At 35.9% G+C, this 19,897-nt stretch overlaps 1 protein-coding gene across 8 annotated transcripts in view; it reads right to left on the bottom strand.

The window, feature by feature from the left end:
- TMEM260 (transmembrane protein 260) overlaps window positions 1-17,349 on the bottom strand; it is a 94,443-nt gene extending 77,094 nt beyond the window's left edge. For 4 of the 8 annotated variants that reach the window (XR_008620891.2, XR_008620892.2, XR_004666189.3 and 1 more), the window contains exons 1-3: window positions 16,853-17,161; window positions 11,894-11,925; window positions 11,014-11,165 (exon numbers count right to left, since the gene is read on the bottom strand). Coding sequence is in view for 3 of the 8 variants with exons in the window: in XM_003831677.6 (XP_003831725.2) it covers window positions 11,014-11,165; window positions 11,894-11,925; window positions 16,853-17,012 (344 nt within the window). In the remaining 5 variants the exon portion in view is untranslated. Of the gene's footprint in view, window positions 1-11,013; window positions 11,166-11,893; window positions 11,926-16,852 lie in introns of all 8 variants that reach the window. The other 4 variants (XR_010109759.1, XM_003831677.6, XM_034937611.3 and 1 more) reach the window with 4 other exon arrangements.
- Window positions 17,350-19,897: the final 2,548 nt, after the last annotated feature.

Below are 19,897 nucleotides of genomic sequence, written 5' to 3'. Positions count from 1 at the left end.
TTTGGGCATCATGTCAGTATTCAAAAAGTTTCAGATTTTGGAACATTCTAGATTTCAGATTTTTTGATTAGGGATGTTTAACCTGTATGTGGAACACTGTTTTGCCTTCACTTTGCTAACTCCCACGTAACTGTTTACAACTCAGTATAAGCATCGTGTTTTGCAAGTATTCCCTGAAATATTTTCTCTAAGACTAGGATACTTGCCCCTTCTCTAGGTTCTCATCCAATTAAACGCAATAAATAGGTATGAAACAGACCTTTCTATATTTATTAAAAAAAGACCCAGAGGAATATAAATTTTTAACTGTAACCTAATCAAAACACTATAAAGAAACCAGATTTTAAGAACTTAAAATCTTCTATATAATGTATTACAAAGTCAAAAAAATATTTTTGGACTATTGATAATATTGGATAACCTATCAGCATATTGGTGTGTGTGTGTGTGTGTGTGTGTGTGTGTGTGTGTGTATATATATATATTTTTTTTTTTTTGAGACAGACGGAGTTTTGCTCATTGCCCAGGCTGGAGTGCAATGGCGCGATCTCGGCTCACCACAACCTCCGCCTCTCAGGTTCAAGCAATTCTCCTGCCTCAGCCTCCCAAGTAGCTGGGATTACAGGCATGCACCACCACGCCAGGCTAATTTTGTATTTTTAGTAGAGACGGGGTTTCTCCATGTTGAGGCTAGTCTTGAACTCCTGACCTCAGGTGATCCGCCCACCTTGGCCTCCCAAAGTGCTGGGATTACAGGCGTGAGCCACTGTGCCTGGCCTGATATATTTTTTAATTAAAAATATCTCTCTCTATATATATATGTATATGTGTGTATATATATACACACACACACACACACTCTCACATATATATGTGTGTGTGTCCCTAGAAAAACTATTTGATTTTTTGAAAAACTAATTGTTTCCCATATATATATTATTTAAGACATACTTTATTTGTGGTTTTTAATGCCCTCCAAGTAGAAATGGTTTCTAATGACCTCAATGTAGGTCCAAACATTTTCAAATAATGCTTGATAAAATTACTTACGCCATTATTTGGAAAGAAATATTTTTTTAAACTGCAAAAAATTAAGACAAAAGATGTTTTGGTCTTGGGGTAAATTTTGTTTAAGAGCCATGTCCTTTATTGTTGCTGTCTTTTACTATTATATAAATGGTGTCTTGGTAACAAATGCTATTAAGGGAAAAATTAAAGAATTCATTTTAAACTTGTTACATTGATTTTTTTTCTTAAATAAAATGATGTTTATATGGATAGATCTTCCAGAAACTAAGGGATATTATTTTATCATTCTGTACCTTAATTCAAGTGTTTAAATATTCTTTTGGCAAGGGTATAGAAGTAATAATTTATTTTTAAAAACTTTCTATTTTCATATTACTTTATTCCTTGTCTATAAAATAAATATTTCAAAGAGAATAATAAAATATAGACTGGGCATGGTGGCTCATCCCTGTAATCCCAGCACTTTGCAAGGCTGAGGCAGAGGATCGCTTGTGCTTGGGGGTTCATAACTAGCCTGGGCAACATAGTGAGATTTCATCTCTACTAAAAAATAAAAATAAATAAAAATTAGCTGGGCGTGGTGCACATGCCTGTAGTCCCAGCTATGTGGGAGGCTGAAGCAGGAGGATGGCTTGAGCCCAGGAGGTTGAGGCTGCAGTGAGCTATGATAGCATCACTGTACTCTGGCCTGGGTGACAGAGTGATACCCCTGACTCCAAAAAATAAAAATAAAATAAAATATAGGTTCACAGTTACTCATATTGCCTTTCACACATTGATTTGTAAAGAAAGTTCCTTAATTTTCTCAAACTTTTGTGAAATTTCAAACAAAACACATCAAATTTCCCATTTTATATTTTATTGAGCCAAACAACAATGAACCCTCCATATCAATAAGACACTACATATTGGAGCTAGAAAAAAAAAGTTGAATGTGCAGAAGGCTTTTTTACCTGTGCAGAAATTCAAATGAGGTTGCGATGCTACAAAAAGCATAACTACAAATATATCTGAAGGCATATCTAGTCTTACACTTGCTAAGAGAGATTACTGAGAAGCACTTTTATCATCCGTTTATTATGAGTTTAAAAGAAAGCAATTTTCCTATGAGTTTACAGAATTCCTAGAGCTTCCAATTAATCCACTATCCTTTTTGATCACTGGGGCCTTTATTATCTTATGATCCTGGCCAATTATCATCGCTATCAATGAAGGGAACCTGTGAGTGAGTGATCAGACAAGTTAGTTGCAATCTCTTTTTGGGAATAACTCTAATCAGGAGACATACTCTATACAAAAATTTTCCCCTGGAAAGACTACAACATATATTTAAATTTTTTTTGGCGGAGTTAAATTATATAAGTAGAGCAAAATATTATTCATAAATCTTTTGCATACAATACTATTAAATGAATTGGTAGTCCAAATTTCTGATTTAAGTAATCTTTTAAAAATAAATGGAAGGAATGTCCAACCTGACATTATTTAAATAGGAGATTTAAATGAAATTGTTAATCTGAGCTCACAAAACAAGCTATCTTTTATAATCCATAAAGTCTAAAGTGCAGATGAACTGTAAATAAAAGTACACCCAAAATAAGACAGACAAACCATTGTCATCTACCCGTAGAGTAAGTCTGATGATTTTTTTCAAATAAAAATGACATAATCAAAAACATGATTGTATTTTCACTTGGCAATCCAGGAGACCTGTTTTCAATTTCCATTTTATTCTTTTGAACAAATATGCTTATTATTTTAAAAAAGCAACTAAGGAGTTAATAACATGCTAAAGTAGAATCTTAAAATCAGCCCATTAAAGTGAAAAGACATTTTTTTCCCACTGAAATTGATTATTACTTCAACCAAACTAAAAGCAAAAGAGAAATTCAAATGAGGTTGTGAATAAATGAGAACTCTTTTCACCAGAACTCACAGATATATGGCTAATAGTTTAAACTATTTTCTATTTTAACTTGAGAACACTTTATGATAAATTAGATATGAGAAAAAAATGTTTTCCATTCTCAATCTAATTCTTACAGAGCCTCAGCAGAGCAAGGTCAAATGAGGTATTCCTTCAAATGAAATGCATATTTTAATCATCTAATCTGACTTACAGAAAGATAAAAATCATATTAGATCATATGAGGAAAAGATCACAATCTTCAAACACCACCACTATGATAATTTTAATAACACAGCCCTTGTATTATAAAAGACACTCACCTGTCAATACCAATAATCAAAATCAAGTTTTGACACTGTTAGAGAGGTAAACTTAATTCTAAGATCTCATAATAACGGGGGAAAGCACTGATATAGATTATTCAAAATACCAAATCCAAAAGTCATTGAAGTACATTTTGTTTTATATAAATAATTTTATATTTTATATAAAAAATATACTTTACAGTATATTTGAAGTAGATAAATCTTCCTGATTGCTTTTTACTTAGGTTAACAATAAAACCATGTAATTCACATTCCAGGAGAGCAGAGTGTTTAGTCAACAAAAAAAGACACACCAAGAGTATGACAGATAGTATGGGAAGGGCAGTCAAGTGTTTAAAATCTCACCCAGATCATGCAAATGACAGAAATTCTCCACTGGAGTAAGGATGATGTGATGCTATTAAGCATCAAATGTGAGCAACAGAATTCTCTGCTTAAAACATAACTGTCTTCTTTTTTTGGTCCACAAAATTCATGAGACCCAGATAAGATTCCTAAGAAAGGTACTGATTGCATAGTAGTTTTCTCACTGATGGAATACTATTCATCTGTTGACACAATGGATAAATCACGAGGTTACAATTTACACCATTGACACAGGTTTGCTATTGATAAGGTATATTTTTCTTTCCACTACACAGTATTTGATTTTCATGTGTAGTCACATGTTTGTCTAACCCTTAATCAAAAGGCAAATAACAGAAACCTGAAATTCTTTCCGAACACACATTTGACATGCCTCATAAAATTCATGAATATATTTGTCTTCAGTGCTACTTGCATGCAAAGAACCCAACACGGAAGGTACACTGCCCTACGTCTATACTGAGTGTACTGAGAATTCCTACTTGAAGTGGAATTTGACTGGGCAGACCACAGTGCAGCATCTGAACGTTATTGTTTAATAAATTACTATTAGTGTCAATTCATAGTGACTACTAAAATAATGCAGCTGACTACAGGGAAGAAGTATGATAAAGGAGGATAAAATGAACAGCAAATCTACCACCCTTATCCTTCCACATTCTTATCTTTCTGGGTCCTAGTCATGAAAATGATATAAAAGTTCCCTTCAGGCTTATTCATATAATCAACACCATGTATTTCTCTCTCCAGTCTACCTGGAAAATGGTGAAACTAGGGAGCTAAGTTACTGAAAACCTAAGTTCTGCTAAGCCTCCTTCTTTTGGTGGCAGCTCACTCAACATTCTTTCAACAAATATGTTCTGGGTATCTAACACGTGCCAGGTACTCTGTGGGAAAATTAGAATGAGGCCACTGAAAGAGCAGTAGATTATAAATCTTTTCATTGTCAAGTTTAGACCTAAGAACATAAATCAATAATTTAGGACATGATATAAAAGGTACATCTGTGAAGCCATCACCACTGAACCTAAAAAAATTTAAAATATTTCCATCTTTAATGAATTTGCAAATAAGTCCTTTCTTCCACATTTTAGAAAAATGTACTGTCATTCCAGATGAAAACTTACTAAGGTTAGTTCTACTTCATGAGGTTTGATCAAAAGGAGAACTGTTTTACTCAGAATTTTCAGCTATATAAATATTCACTACCAGTACTCTAAAAGGAAAAGTATAAAGTATTATTCCTGATTCAAAACCACTACATAAAATTAGAGTAAAAAATTTAAAGCCTTCAAAAAGGAAAAAAGCACAACTAAAATGCAGGGAGTAAGGTTAGGAATAGCTCCCATAAATAAAATGTAATCACACAATTTCCATTAGAATTAAGAGTTGTGCATTAGCTATTAAATGATAAAGCTATTTGAAGTTTAAAACAATTCATTTTATTATACTCCATCAACTTATTCCTGAATATGTGGAAGAAAACATTCAACTAGGCTTTATAGGAACAACCGCAATTTACTTCACGTTTTACTAAGTTTTCACAGTATGCCAGGTAACTTGCACAATGGTACAGCCTGGTTTAAAATAACTCCCCAATTACATATTTTAGTCAATTTTGTTTAAAATGTATAAAAACATATAAAACCTCAAGATTAGTTTGTTACTCAATCTTCAAAATGTATTTTGCATTCAGGAGCAAGATTGAAATTGGTTAAAAGGATATTCCATCAGAGTATTCTCAAAGGCACCGGCCAAGGCATATCATCACGCTAAGTCCTTTTTAACTGAAAACTTAGAAGATGCTACGTAATTCTTACAATGTTAAGATACTAAAAGTATAGGAAGTCAAGGTAGAACATCCAAATAACTAAAGTCAACAGAATGAGGGTATTAAACTACTTTCATCAGTAATACTAACCAACTTAATAAACAATACAGATTTAATATTAAGTAGTCTTATGCAAAGTTATGAAGTGTATCTTAATATCTCAATTCATTAAGACTATTTTCTATTTTTATGGCTCTGAAAAGCACCAAATCTATATGAGTTATGATCTATAATTTTATTTGTAATTTAAAGAAATATGTGCATTTATTATCAAAACCATAATAACTGATGACTAGTTCCAGTGGCAAAATCTCGGCAGGAAACAGATTTAGCAATTTAAATGTTTTATAAGTTTTTGTAATTGAGGAAACTTTTCATAATCTGACATTTGTTAAAACCACTTATTAGAAATTATGCAGCACAGTAGCTGTGCAAATATGAGCTAGCTTCACAATTATAAAGTCAGCCTATGTAGCCCTTTCCTATTGTATATAGTGGCATAAACCCCACGGCGGCCTATCAGCTAACTGGCAGGCAGGGGGCTGCTCTATTCAAAGTGAGAGATACAAGCTGCAGGGCAAAAACCTGGCAGCTCCCATCTGACCCCACAATCCCCTACTGGTGACAGCTCCAAGCTCCATGGCAAATTAGGCCTTCTCATATTACAATTGGAGAAGACAGATTCCATTAGCAGTATCTGAAATTGAGTGGAGAGCTGCACTGTTATCAGACTTGACTCATAAGCACTGCTATTAATCAGAGCTATGATAGCATTTATATATTTCAAGCTATCTGCTGCCGCTGTGATATTCTGCTACAAAGGGTTGATGGGACTTAGGAAAGTGAACAATAGAGCTTTCTGGGAAAAGCAGAGTAAATCAAGAAAGTCTATGACTTCCGCACATTCTGAAGGGATTGTGGTTTACATAAATTTTCTCCCAATTGGAGATTGAGCTCTTCCTCATCTTACACATGGGATTTAGTTGTCACTCAATGGTAACAGCTGTGAAAAGGTGAAGCGGCCCACCGCTCAGAATATTGCCTTCGCTTTTAAAGCAATTAACCCATGAACAGGAGGATACCTGGTGATATCAAAGGGATTAGGCCAGGCAGTGCATTATTAACATTTCCTTGAACTAATTCTAACTCTGACTAGCTGTCAGAAAAGACTCTACAGTCTTAAAAAAGAGTTTTTGCCCTGCTTTTTTTCCCTTCAAAATGAAGCGCTGCTATTTGAGCCTAATATGTCCCTCTACTTATAAGAAAATGCAAATGAACCAAGCTCTTAATATGCTTAAGCAGTCTAAGTCAATGCAATTTTAATACAAGTATGAGAGAAATATATGATCAATTAACCACAGATCAAGACAGATATTCTCCTGAATGGAAATTAATGCTCCAGTACTTTCCATTCTTCTTCAACTACAAAAACTTGGTAACTATTTGTTACTTATGCATAGTTACTTCTGAAATTAGGAAGAGCTTCACATTATTCTCTATGGCAATAATCTAAAATACTCTTTGAGCTGGAAAATCCAATGTCCCTTAAGCAAGAGATTCGGCATTCTCTAAGGTATGGCATTTTAATTTTCTATTCTTTATTGAATGGAATCTTAGCTGAAGCTCTAAGAATAGCAGACACAGTGCTCAGAATCAAGTCTTCGCCTTCTAAAATTTAATCAAATTAATTTTTAGCAGCAACACAATGTTTAAAAATATGTAAGTTATAAAATTACAAAATCCATGAGTTAAATACTGGCACAAAACAATCTGCCAGAAGATATTTAAGGATTACTGAAATTGATTGTACGTTCTTTGTAGTAAGCAAAGTTTCAATATACCTTTAATATTATTAATATTCCTATATTCTAGGTAATCTACTTGACGTTAAGAGAGCTGATGTCTTACTGCACAATATTAATGATGTTAGGAAGTATTTTTATGTGAGTTTCCTGAAACTACACCTTTTTGAAAAAATATTTGAAAAACTGCCTATTTAATGGTAACTTTGTATTACCTTCTTTAAAATAAGCACTGAATTTTGATTATAAAAAATAAGAGCTTTACTTTCAATTCACATGAGTCTTCAACAAATATTGTGGAATGAATTCTATAGTTCCATTTGGCCGGTAATAGTTTGAAAAGGATAGGCTGACTCTCAGGCCTGTTGAAAATACATCCCCTGCACTGTAACTATCAAAATAAATGACACGACATATACCCTCCTCTGATATCATAAGCAATGTAAATCTTCCCCGAGGTAAAGAATTTTTATACAATGCTATCAACATGCTCCCTTCTCTTTTAGTGATACCGGAACATATGAAGGATGAGAATACAGATGTTTAATGATAGTGACTTCAGTACTCCTTCTTTATTCAGTAAATAAGACCTAGTTTGACATTTCCTAGAAAATAATTTTGAAATTCAAGCATTAAATAATGTTAAATGGTGTTCATGTTAATGATTTATATTACCTATAACTTTAAAATTTTATATTAATAGGATTTGTGAATTTCAAATAGAATAGGGCATTTTAAATATTATGCTATTAAATCTAAAAATCATTTACTTTAATAGCCTTAAAAAAGAAAACCCCAGTTCCCAGAAACCACTAACTATATTACAGCCTTAGAAACACAGATGTACACATTAATAAAATGAATACTATTTCATATAAATGAAATGTACTAGATTAAACTCCCCTAACATAATGCATGCTTAAAAATACTCCTTAAGGGGACAATACATAAATAAATACTTACAGAAACAACTGCCACAATCTTACTATTTTTAATTCAATAAACTACAGTGACACGGCTTTCAATGTGCTGTTTTACTCATATGCTTTCTACATTAGAGCAAAGCAAATATAAATGAGTTCTTGCCAACCATTAGGAAAGATTGACAAAAAAATGCAGTGTTAATGACATCTTACAGCTTTTAAAAGCAAGAGAAAGATGCAAGAAAAGCAAAAATTACATAGTAATTGGAAACAACGAATAAATTGGTCTTTCAATCTAAGTCATGTTTACTGAAAAAAATGGAGCTTTTTACATCAACACATTTAAACATAAATTTGCTTTTGAAATAAAATCTTTGTTTAAAAGGTACAGAAGGTCTTTATGTCCACCCCAAGAGCTAAATATAGTGAATGCTATGTGAACAATTACCTGAAAAAAACCTAAACCTGTTAAAAGAATTAATTTACTGCACACCAGTCAGCACTAATCCTACGTGTACAGTAATGGTCTCTTAAGTGATGGGGGAAAGAAAGAATAAAACTGTTTCCTGGATCAAAACCCTTCAATATTCAACAACAAAATGGAATGATGATTTGGTTTGTAAATGAATAAAGTAGTGAAACGTCTCCTAAACAAATTCTGATAAGGGAGTCAACCTGCAAAGAAACACATTTATTGTACACTGGAACAGGAAAAAGCCATCACTGTAATGGTTGTACAAAAACTGTGTCCTGCTGTTGGGTTTATATTCCAGAAGAAAGGTTTTAAAGGTTAAGTTCAGGTCATACAACAAATGAAATTGTAACAAGCCAGCTGACATTGTATAATGTCTTCTTCCACTCAATCAATAGGCTACTGTTAGTCCTATTACCATAGAGATGGCTTCTCCTTTTTGAAGGGTGTCTATTGTTTGACAAAACAGATTTGCCACTTGAACTAGGTTATTCCCAAAGGACGTGTACCTTGTCAATTATTTGTATTCAAAATAATGAAGTATTTTCATATTAAAATTATGTAAGAGATAATATTGTTAGATCCCTTTTCTGAAAGAAAGCAACTTTTCCAAAGCACATACTATATTATTAAAACTACTCAAATACCTAATTTAGTCATATTAAGAGATTGAATTTAAAGCACATGTCAGCAAGTATAAAATATATCATTAGCCATGCATATTAAAAGAAAAGCGTTATAGGCTAGTATGCTAATCTAAACCATTATAATTAATCATAATAATTAATAAAAGCTATTTTTAAAGAAAAGTACTGTCCAGAGCTATCCAGATTCTGTAAATTTTTAAGATTTTTATTTACGATTCTTACAGTGGTTCTCATATGGAATGGTATCAACAATTAATAATGTTGAAAAACACGGAAAAGTTTTAGAAAATGAATCCCTTTACTTGCACAAAGAGCTATTTATAGCTACATAACATTTAAATATATGTCTATGTTACATAAATGATCTAAAATACAGACTATCAAAATGAATATATTAGTCTTCTTTAAATGTTTTTTTCTAAAGTATCTTGTGAAAATTAACAATATACTCATTCAATACAGAACAAGGAAGTTCCCGTTCAACCTAGATATTTAAAAACAAAAAACACTTTTTCTCTCAGTGGAAATACTGACAGATTATTAATTACAAAAGACTCAGAAGGAACAATTCTAATAAAAATTATCCTAACCATTGAGAAAAAGAAAAATATTAATAGTACTAATGAATCTAAGCAGAAACATTAAATATTTCATAAAGACTAAAATAACAAATTTAATAATATAACAATTTGGGAAAAGATCAACAGTTACAATACTTGAATCTGAAAGTTTTTTCACATACAGATCAAAAGTAAACTTCAGAGTTATAATTATACTAACTCTTATCTTTCTATAAATAATTAAAAGAGAATTTAGAATTTGGCTAAAGGGCAGTATTATGACTTTAACACAAATAAAAATATTGGTCTCCAAAAAAGACATTTGAAATTGTACCTATTCAAATTATATTTACCTACAGAAATCATTTGTTTTATAGTAAGACATGCAAAAGTTTTTAGAAGAAGTGTTTTAATTTGGTTTTTCCTTTTGCAGAAAGTGTAATTTGTATTTTTCACTATAATCCTCTTAGGTATAGGATGCACTGAGTTAAGAATGAAGGAGACAGAACATCAAAGACAAATGGGTTACCAGCATTCTAAACTAATGACCAATGTTTTAAAAGCAGGGTAGCCTTCCAACCTAAGAAAGTCTTCTATCAATGAATTACTTGGGATCTAATTTGCCTACCTTTACTACAGCCATAACGGAGCAGAGTGAAACCTTACTAAAACCACATCCCAAATTGATTTCCTTAGTTAATATCCTTATTTCAGAAAGTATACAACATGTTCATATTTAGAATACAATATAATTAGATATTAGCCCTGGACCTGATAGGCAGCTGCTCGTCAGCAATACTGTGAGTAATTAAATGATATTTACCATTTACCAAAAGATGAACCTCATATTGTTGAATTAAACTGGCCCATCTGCATCTTCATAAAATGACAAACCTCATTAGTTCTGCCTAATCAGAGAACTGTGATAATGAACTGGTGACACCTTCGCTCCATTGTACGAAACAAAACCAACTGTGTAATCATTTGAGGGGTCAAATGCATATGAAAGTATTATAAATTAAGAAAGTGAAATCACATGTGTTAGGGAAACCAAGCAACAAAAGATTTTTTTAATGTATGTACTTGAGCCATAAGAAATCTACATCTCCAACTGCTCAAAATTAATTTTAACTAATCAACTACTTTACCTGAAAACGGTGAAAAAAAGTAATGATGCAGCTACTGCTCCAAATAAGCCACAAAGAAGATTGACGCGGTAGGCAATTGAACCAAAAGGAAACAGTGTAATTGCCAGTTTAGCCACCAGCGTGAACAAAGGATATCCAGGAGGATGGGCAACCTACGGAAAAATTAGCAACAGTTAGAAGGTTTTCATCTAGGAAAGGAAGAGTCCCACAGGCCTTAATTGAAAAGTAGCCCTTTTCTCAAGCAACTATAAAGATTAGGCACCAATGACTAAATGTTTGAATAGTGGTTTTCTATTGTAATCCTCTTGAGGCAATACAAATAAATATTTTCTTTAGTGGATTTGGCAGCGTCTATCACATGGTGCGTCACCCAGAGAAAGGGTGACATATTTCATTGTCAGTTCTTAAGCAATTTGTTCTCTGGGTTCACAGTACATTAGGGTCATTTAAAAGGCTATTGAAAAAAAGCAGGTTCTGAAATATTGTATTGGTTAGAAAGTTGAAAGACCACACTGCTATCGGATTACCACCATGCTGACAGTCGTAAGGTCTTGCCTAAAGGGATCATGCACCATAATAAAGTTTATTAAATAATAAACTTATTAAAACTGTTAACCCGATTTATTTTATTCTCCACAGCTTATACAAAATTTGGGGTGATAATAAGGCAGCTACTGTATATATAGTAAAGGCTTTGCTTTATAATTTAGTTTAATTGGATTTAAAACTTAAAGTAAATTGTCACGTACTGTACTTATAAGTTACTAAAAACTGGGGTTTGAAAATAAATTAATCTACTTTACTCCATGCTTAATTAAACTTTCTTAATTCCTAAAACTGTTAATGAGAGCATTGATTAAACAATAAAACTAATACTTACTCCAAGCTCATGTGCGGCTGTGATCAGTTCCCCTGTGAAAAAATAATGTAAAACCAATAATTACTATTAGAGAATGACACTCCTCCAAAGTTTTCAAAATCCAAATGCTTGCATTGGGGTTTTGCATTAATTTGACTGGATAAAACTGTAAATCTGTAGAGATTTAACAGCATGAAATAGTCTAAGAATATTTTCTCCTTTAGGTCTTATTGAACAAACTATCTTTGATAGTCTTTAAGAAGTGGTCAGTGGAAATATAGGTACATTCTGGTCTTTAAAAAATGCTTATTTTCCCTCTTGAAAGTTGTATCCACTTGCAAATATACAAATACTGTAGGAGCATTAGTGTAATATGCTTTATTATCCCTCAAGAAATTAGCACGAAAGTCTATAAAGATGCAACCTTATAGTAAGGTAAAATGTGCAGACATCTGAGGTTTGGACACTCCATAAAATGTCCCATACTACCCTAAAACTGGCATTTGGGTATCTTCTCCACATTAATTGCACTGGATATCTTTAAATGATTTCCAAGTGTTTATTAACTCCAGGTTATTTCGGTAAGGTTCACTGTAAGACATTTTTTCAAACCATTAAATAATATTCTTTACATAGTCCTTTATAGTTCCTCACCATTAGTGACTATTTCTAAAATTATGATGCAGTAATTTGATGCCTGTTTGTTAACCTTTTACGTATTCAGAGCACAGGGACTATTTCTGACTCATCCCTGTACATTGTAGTACCGTACAATGTAAGGAATCAATATTGACTCATGAAAGTTACTAGTACCTGTTAGGAAATGTACTACTGTCCACTTCCTATCCTTTCATAGATAGCAATACTCTGCATTTAATTTCTGTCCCAGCTACAATTTAGACCTTTACTCTCTCTGGCCTGGACTATGGCAACAGACTTGACCAATCCTACTTCAATTCATCTTCATACTGAAATCACTTATAATCAACACCTGCCTTCCCCCATGCCCCTAAACACATACACACACACACACACACACACACACACACACACACACACACAAAGGCTGGATTGCATCCCTAGTCTAAAATTTCTCAATGGCTGCTCTCTGCTTACTGAATGAAGTTCAGATTCCTCAGCATGACATTCAAGCTTTCTATGGTTTCAAGGTCCCTTTTCTAGGCTTATATCCATGAAACCTATGTTCCCTCCAGTCAAATCTTATTACCCACTGTTTCTCTGGTGTGGTCCTCTTTTGCACCTCTTCTCACTCATTTTCTCACCCTGGAATATTTTCCCTAGCATTCTCCCCCTAAATCCTTCAAGGCCAAGTTCAATTGCCACCTTCTCGGTAACCTTTCCTTAGACACCTGCTTCCCCAGCCTCCCCATCAGAATTAATCACTTCTTCCTCCTCCATAGAACCTGCTTGAGTCTATTTAGCACTTTAGATGGCCTTATATTCTGGTTGGTTTTCATTTCTCTCTCCCACTAAGTTTAAAAACATTATCCTATCCATTTCACGATCGTGCCAGGATACCACCACCTCTCCCCTCTGGCCACACACAAAGCATCAATTCAAGCCATACACACAGAGGTTAACAAAGAGACACATCACATTGTCATCCTTGCTACTAAGACACCCCAGTCTTAGGTGACTGCATCACGGAAGCCTTATAAGGGCACCTGAAGACAGATTAAGTCAATTACTTAAGGACATTTGTTAAGAGATATTCAAGAGCACCTGAGAAACCAGCACATTTTATATCCTAAATGCTTCTTTTTAAATAGTTTATGGTCTCACAATGTCTCAAACAACTGTTCCCTTTGTTAACTACTGTAAAGGATATGATTTTATAGTTTACTCCATAATGGATTAGCTCTTAAGTCTTTAGCTCCAAACTATTTTCGATTTTTTTGTTCTTGTAATCTTTTTGTAACGAAGCCACCATAAATTCAAAATTTCAAAGGTCAATATTCATTCTCCTCCATTTAAAATGTATTCAGAATTACATTTAACATTAAGAAAAATAGGCTGTTTTTCTCTAACTTCTTTTTACCATGGAAAAGTCAGTGTGCTATTATTTGCCAGACTTCTGCTGCTATAAAGATAAATCTGGAATGTGACAAACTTTCATCAATTCTTATCAAATGTTAAACTAAAATCGAAATAGAAAAGATGTCCCCATTCAACGCCTCTAAATGTAACCTTGATAAAGATCTAAAGGGAAATACTACTCTTAAATTGATTGTGATAAAGAAAAGAGGAAGGGAATAGTAAAAAAACCTCGAGCTTCCCGAGTCTTGGCTTTCTCCCAACCCTTTACATGAAAGGTTCCTCAGAGTTGTGTCTACCTGCATCAGAATTAACCTGCTTTTTAAAAATGAAGATTCCTTGCCCACACCTCCAAATTCCATAATCTACTAAGACCCACTGGCACTGGGGGCTCAAGTTTCCCAGGTAATTCTGAAGTACGTTCCTGTCTGAGAACCACGGCTTTGTTGTCTGCAATACAAACTAATGGCAAGCCCAGAGTTGTCAGCAGATGCTTAACCTTTACAAAAACCAGCTCCCTTTATATCATACTTCTCAATATTAATTAGACTAGACTGTCACACATCTGTTAAAGACAGTATCTTTGAAATAAACTCATGTACAAACTAATTTAGTGAAGGCCAGATTCCTACCCCCTCCCCGAAAAGCACCACAAGCACCCTGCCCATAAATGAACTATGTGTGTCAAGTGGTACAAAAAATAATTTTGGCAAGACCACACAATGTGATGAATCTATGGAGTAAAATGTAAGACTTATCAGGAAGGAGAATACATGCTTTATACTGGTTTTGAGATGTGTTCTGTTTATTGATAAAAATATAATTCATAAACATTCAAGAATAGTGCATTCAACATGTAAACACAATTATCAAATATACGATAAAGCAAATTTTCCATATTGGCATATACTTGGAAAACAGTTTATCATTCCCAAAAATGAACATAAAAATATTAGAAGCAACCACTATTTAACATCAAACCAAACAAAATTAAAGCACCTAAAGTTTGGTAACTCAAGGTGAGTACACAACTTTATTCTTTTGGGAAAAAATAAAATACAGTATTAATAAAGGCAAGGCAATAATCATGATTTTAAATAAATTTTAAACATCACTACATATGTGATGGTGGATTTAGAAAAGAATTTCATGAAATGTTTTGATGAAAAGTAGAGGTTAAGGGGGCATATTCTGAAGTCAATATACTTTTCTTTTCCTGATTTCTCTATTCTGTGTGACTTTGGGCATAGCTTAGCCTTAGTTTTCTCATTTATAAAAGGAAAATAATAATTGCACCTACTTTTAAGGGTAGCTGGGAGGGTTAAAACAACAACCCATATAAAGCACTTGGAACAGTGCCTGGCACATAGTAAGTGCCCAACAAATGTCAGTTATTATAAATCTCACTCCCATCCTTCACACTCAACCAACCATAAGTAGCTGTCAATCTTTTTATTTTTTTACAAGTAACAGAACTACCTAACCTCTGAATAATGCTCTCCAGCACCAAAACTCTCACAACTATAAAGTTACTTCCATTATGAAATACCAATCTTGGTAACATGGTACAGAAACTCCCTACTACACGAATGAAACACTATCCCTACTTGTGCAACAGGACCTGAAAGAAGAAAGGTAACAATTTGAAGATGGAACATCAAGGATCTTCAATGTGGTAGGCAGCCCTAAATATGATCCCCACTAATCCCCAACTCCTGGTATTCTCACCTGTGTAATCCTTCCCCCTTGAATATGGGTTGGGTTTACTGATGAAGTTCCAGGAATAAAATGCAGAAGTGGTATATCACTTACAGTATTAGGTTACAAAGTGACAGAGGTGTCAGACAGAGAGGTGTCCTTCATCTTTTTCTTGACAGAAGTCAGTTAACTTATGGAGACCCACATAGCAAAGAACTAGATTGCGTTTCTCCCCAAATTGAGTCTTGAGAAGACCACAGCCCCATCGCACACCATGACAGCAACCTTGTTCTGAGTACGAGCATATCTAGCTTAAACAGCACCCAGATTCCTGATTTACAGAAACGGGAGACGATAAACGTTTGCTGTTTAAGCTGCTCAATTTGGGGATCACTGGTCAAGCAGCAAAAACTGCTTCTTCAGTCCATAGGTTCACCACCTGAAATTACAGCACTATTCTGACAAAATTACTGGCCATGATATGGCATTATTGAATCCAAAAACAAAACATGGATCTTGTTTCTTGCATCAAATACAAAACAATTAGTGTGATTTAAGGGCCAATGAGTCACGCTTTTCTTTTTCATAGAAACAGCCGCACCTGGCTTCCACCTTTTTAAGAGTTCTCCTGCAAATATTCTGCATGGCTAGTTCCTTCTCAATATTCAGCTTTCAACTAAAACACCACCTCGTCAGAGGTCTTTCCTGAATAGTCATTCGGAAGGACCCACTACTTACCCCTACTCTCAATCATATTTCCCTCCTACTGTCTCCATAACTTATCACCAGTGAATATGCTGTTTATTCATTAACTTGTGTATTGTCTAACCGCACTGGAACACTAGCAATTATCTGTTCGCCACTACTGTTCTTTTGTTTGAAACATAATAAGGACTCCGTGACTAATATCTGTGGACTAAAAAAGACTGAAAGTAAATACTCAGGACCAGGATAAAAGATCTGGGGAAGTGGAGAGGTCGATAAGCCCCACCAGGCGAAATCAACAATACGCCCCATCTCGAAAGCCTGAGAACTAAAGAAACCACAACGACAGGAATGGAAACAGAAGTGGGCTCTGGAACACACAATAGTGCGCTGTGCACAGGCGGGTGGATGGAGGCCCAGAGCTGACCACACCGAATGCCAAGAGCAGGGGCCAGACGCAGACCATGCCCGTTCTGGGACCAGGGGAGAGGGACAGAAGGGGCAACCCTGCGAGTACTTTACCGGAGTCTCCCCCCGGTACCGAAGGGGGCAGGGTGAAGGTGAACACTGCGGCCACGGCGGCGAACACCGCCACGCCGCCGCGGATGCTTCCGGAGCGCCGCAGCCCCACTCGGACTGCCCGCCCCCGGGCCTGGCCCCTGCCGTCGCCATGGGGACTCATGGGCCAGTGGCGACCGAGGGAGGAGGACACGGCCGGCCCAAGAACCCGGTGCGACACGGAGCTCCCCTGCCTAGAGACGAGCGCAGCTTATGCGGCGGCCACGGCGGCTTCCGGGTCGAGCCTCCGCGGGTTGGACCGCACCTTTCTCCGCCTGAGCGCGGGGAGGAGAAAAATGCCAGGCCTCCCTTGAGCCAGGCCCTGCGAGTTTTCCCGCAGTGCACCACGCATTGGCGTTCACCTACTTATAATGTGATTTAAGGTTCCTAATCACCAGGAGAGCATTCCCTTTAAAAAGCAAGCCCGGCCACAGGCCTACCGTCTCCATGGCTATTCCCCCCTTTTATACTGACTTGGTTGGGTCTGACAGAGACCAAAGCAGCGTCGAAAACCGCGAGCGAGGAAGGGCTGCTCCTGCCCCCTACGGTGCGGGGTGGAACTGCACAAAAGGGCCACGATCAGCCAGGAGCCCCTACCTGTGCTAAGAAAAAAAAAGGGTGGTGTATTTACCGTATGTGCAAAGTAAGCCAATAAACACATTAATCGCAATTATGTATTTATTACGATTTACTACGTTACTATGACTAATTACAATAAGTCTGTGTGCTACTTATTAAATCACTGAGTAATTTTTAGAGAGATTAGAATATGCTAGTGCGTCTTTTTTTTTTTTTTCCATTCCATAGCATAATGAAAACTCTGTAGATGAGTCGGGAAATTTGAGTTCCTGTATTCATGCAGATAACTCAAACCATGATAAAGGTGTCTCCTAGTTTAATGAAGAGGAGTGTTTTGCTGGAGCTTTCAACACAGCAAAGTGGAAAATGAAATTGAATCACCATATTTTTCAATGAGCTGTAACGCAGAAAAAAGAATCGGAGGTGTTAAATAAGGACAACCACATAACAGCGCAGTTAAGCTTTTTAAGCTTATGTTTTATTATTAAAGCAATTATCCTGGAGTGGGAGGGGAGGAGAGCAACCCCCATAAAATGTATCTCAAAGACACACTGAAAACCAGTGACAATCTCAAACGTGTTAGGCGCAATTTGATAGAGACACAGTGACTAAACTATAGAGTAACATATACCTACCTTGACGGTCATGGGGCCAGCGCACCTTAGTCTTTTCCAGGTACTTATACAATTTCCAGCCTTTTCCAGGTAATTTCTCAGCTGTACTGTGAGTTCCTGGAGGAGAGGGGCTGTGTGGTAGAGTGCTTCTAAAATGGCTTCCCAGATATCCCTGCCTCCTCACTCACTTCCTGTATAAGCTGCTCCCCTTATGTGTGAGCTTAACCTAAGGATTGGCTTCTATCAATACAATAAGGCAAAAGTGATGGATGTCACTTTCAAGATTAGGTTATGAAAGACTAACTTTCATCTTGCTGGCACTCCCTCTTGTCCTCTCACTTGTTCTCTCTGATGAAGCCACTTACCATGGTGTAGGCTGCCGTGTGGAAAGGTCCACATGGGAAGAAACTGAGAGCCACCTCTAGCCAACAGCTGGCAAGAAACTGAGACCCTCAGTCCAACAACCTTAGAGGAACTGAATCTAGGCAACACTATGTGAGGGAGCTAGGAAGTGGATCCTTCCCCCACATAAGCCTTGAGATAACTATAACTCCTGTCAAGACTTGGATTGCAGCCTGTGGATGACCCTGAAGCAGAGGACCTAACTAAGCCTCATCCAGACTGCTGTCCTACAGAAACCGCGAGATAATAAATGTTGTTTTAAGTTGATAAATGCAGGCTAGTTTGTTAGTTATCAGCAATAGATAACTAAGATAGGCTGTCTTCTATTTCTTTGCTGAAAGAACATGCCAATGAGTAACCTTGACTGGGTCAAGCCTATACTTCTTTCCCTTTTTATGCATTTCACTTTTGCTCATGAGTTTTATTTAAAATTTTTTATTTTGGAGGGGAATAATTCTTTGTCCATGTTTGGGAGGTAGAGATCAGTGCTGGAAGTACAAATTTAGGAGTTGCTCGTGTAAGGATGATATAAATGACTAACTTGATAAGGGGATAGTGTAGAGAGAACAAGGTTGAGGTCTAATGTCAGCCCATATTCTCATTTAGGGAATGGCTGGAGAAGGGGAGAGAACAGCGTAAGAGAATGAGGCATCACCAGAAGCTAAAGAAGAAAAGTTGATGAAGTACATGTGGTCAGGATGTTACAGAGAGGTAAAGGACAATGAAGAGAGGCACGTCTAGATTTTGTGAAGCTCAAGTGTATAAAACTTGGAGAATTATATGTAAGTAAACTGATATAAAACTGCAGATACAGAATTAGGCACAAGATATTGGAAGACGCCTGGGCTAGAGAGGAACTGTGAGGCCTAAGCTTCATTAGCTTCATGGTTGTTTTCCTTTGAAGATTAAGAACTTCCAGTTCTCTGTTTGTGTCTGACTCTACCTCTCAGTAAGCATCTGACTATTCCTTCCTCCCCGGAAGTATTTTCTTTTCTGGCCTTCATTGATAGCACACTCTTTGGTTTTCCTTTTATCAATGGCCTCCCTGCCCTGGCTCTGCTTCTGTCGGTCCCCCAAATGCTGGAGTATTCCTGGGCTGTTCTAGACTTTTCTCTCTTTCTGTCTTCTTTCCCGAGATGATCATATTGAAGCTTTAAAGGGCAACTATGGGGCAATATTTCTCAAAATTAGACCTCCTCTGCTTCTCTTTTTTAGCGACTGATTATTTTAAAAAACCCAACTTCCCCCGACCTCTCCATTTCTATGTCTAAATAGCCTGTCAAACCTGATGGAGTTTGTCTAATTTCCACCGTATTTAAAATGATGCCTGGCACAAAATTGGTGCTAAACAAATATTTATGTAATAAATGAATACATGAACAATCAGAGATCATTGGCATATCTGTTAGGGATT

Source organism: Pan paniscus, chromosome 15, assembly GCF_029289425.2.
Source record: "Pan paniscus chromosome 15, NHGRI_mPanPan1-v2.0_pri, whole genome shotgun sequence".
In the NCBI taxonomy this organism is placed as follows: domain Eukaryota; kingdom Metazoa; phylum Chordata; class Mammalia; order Primates; family Hominidae; genus Pan; species Pan paniscus.
This window is presented reverse-complemented; position numbering and strand designations above follow the sequence as displayed.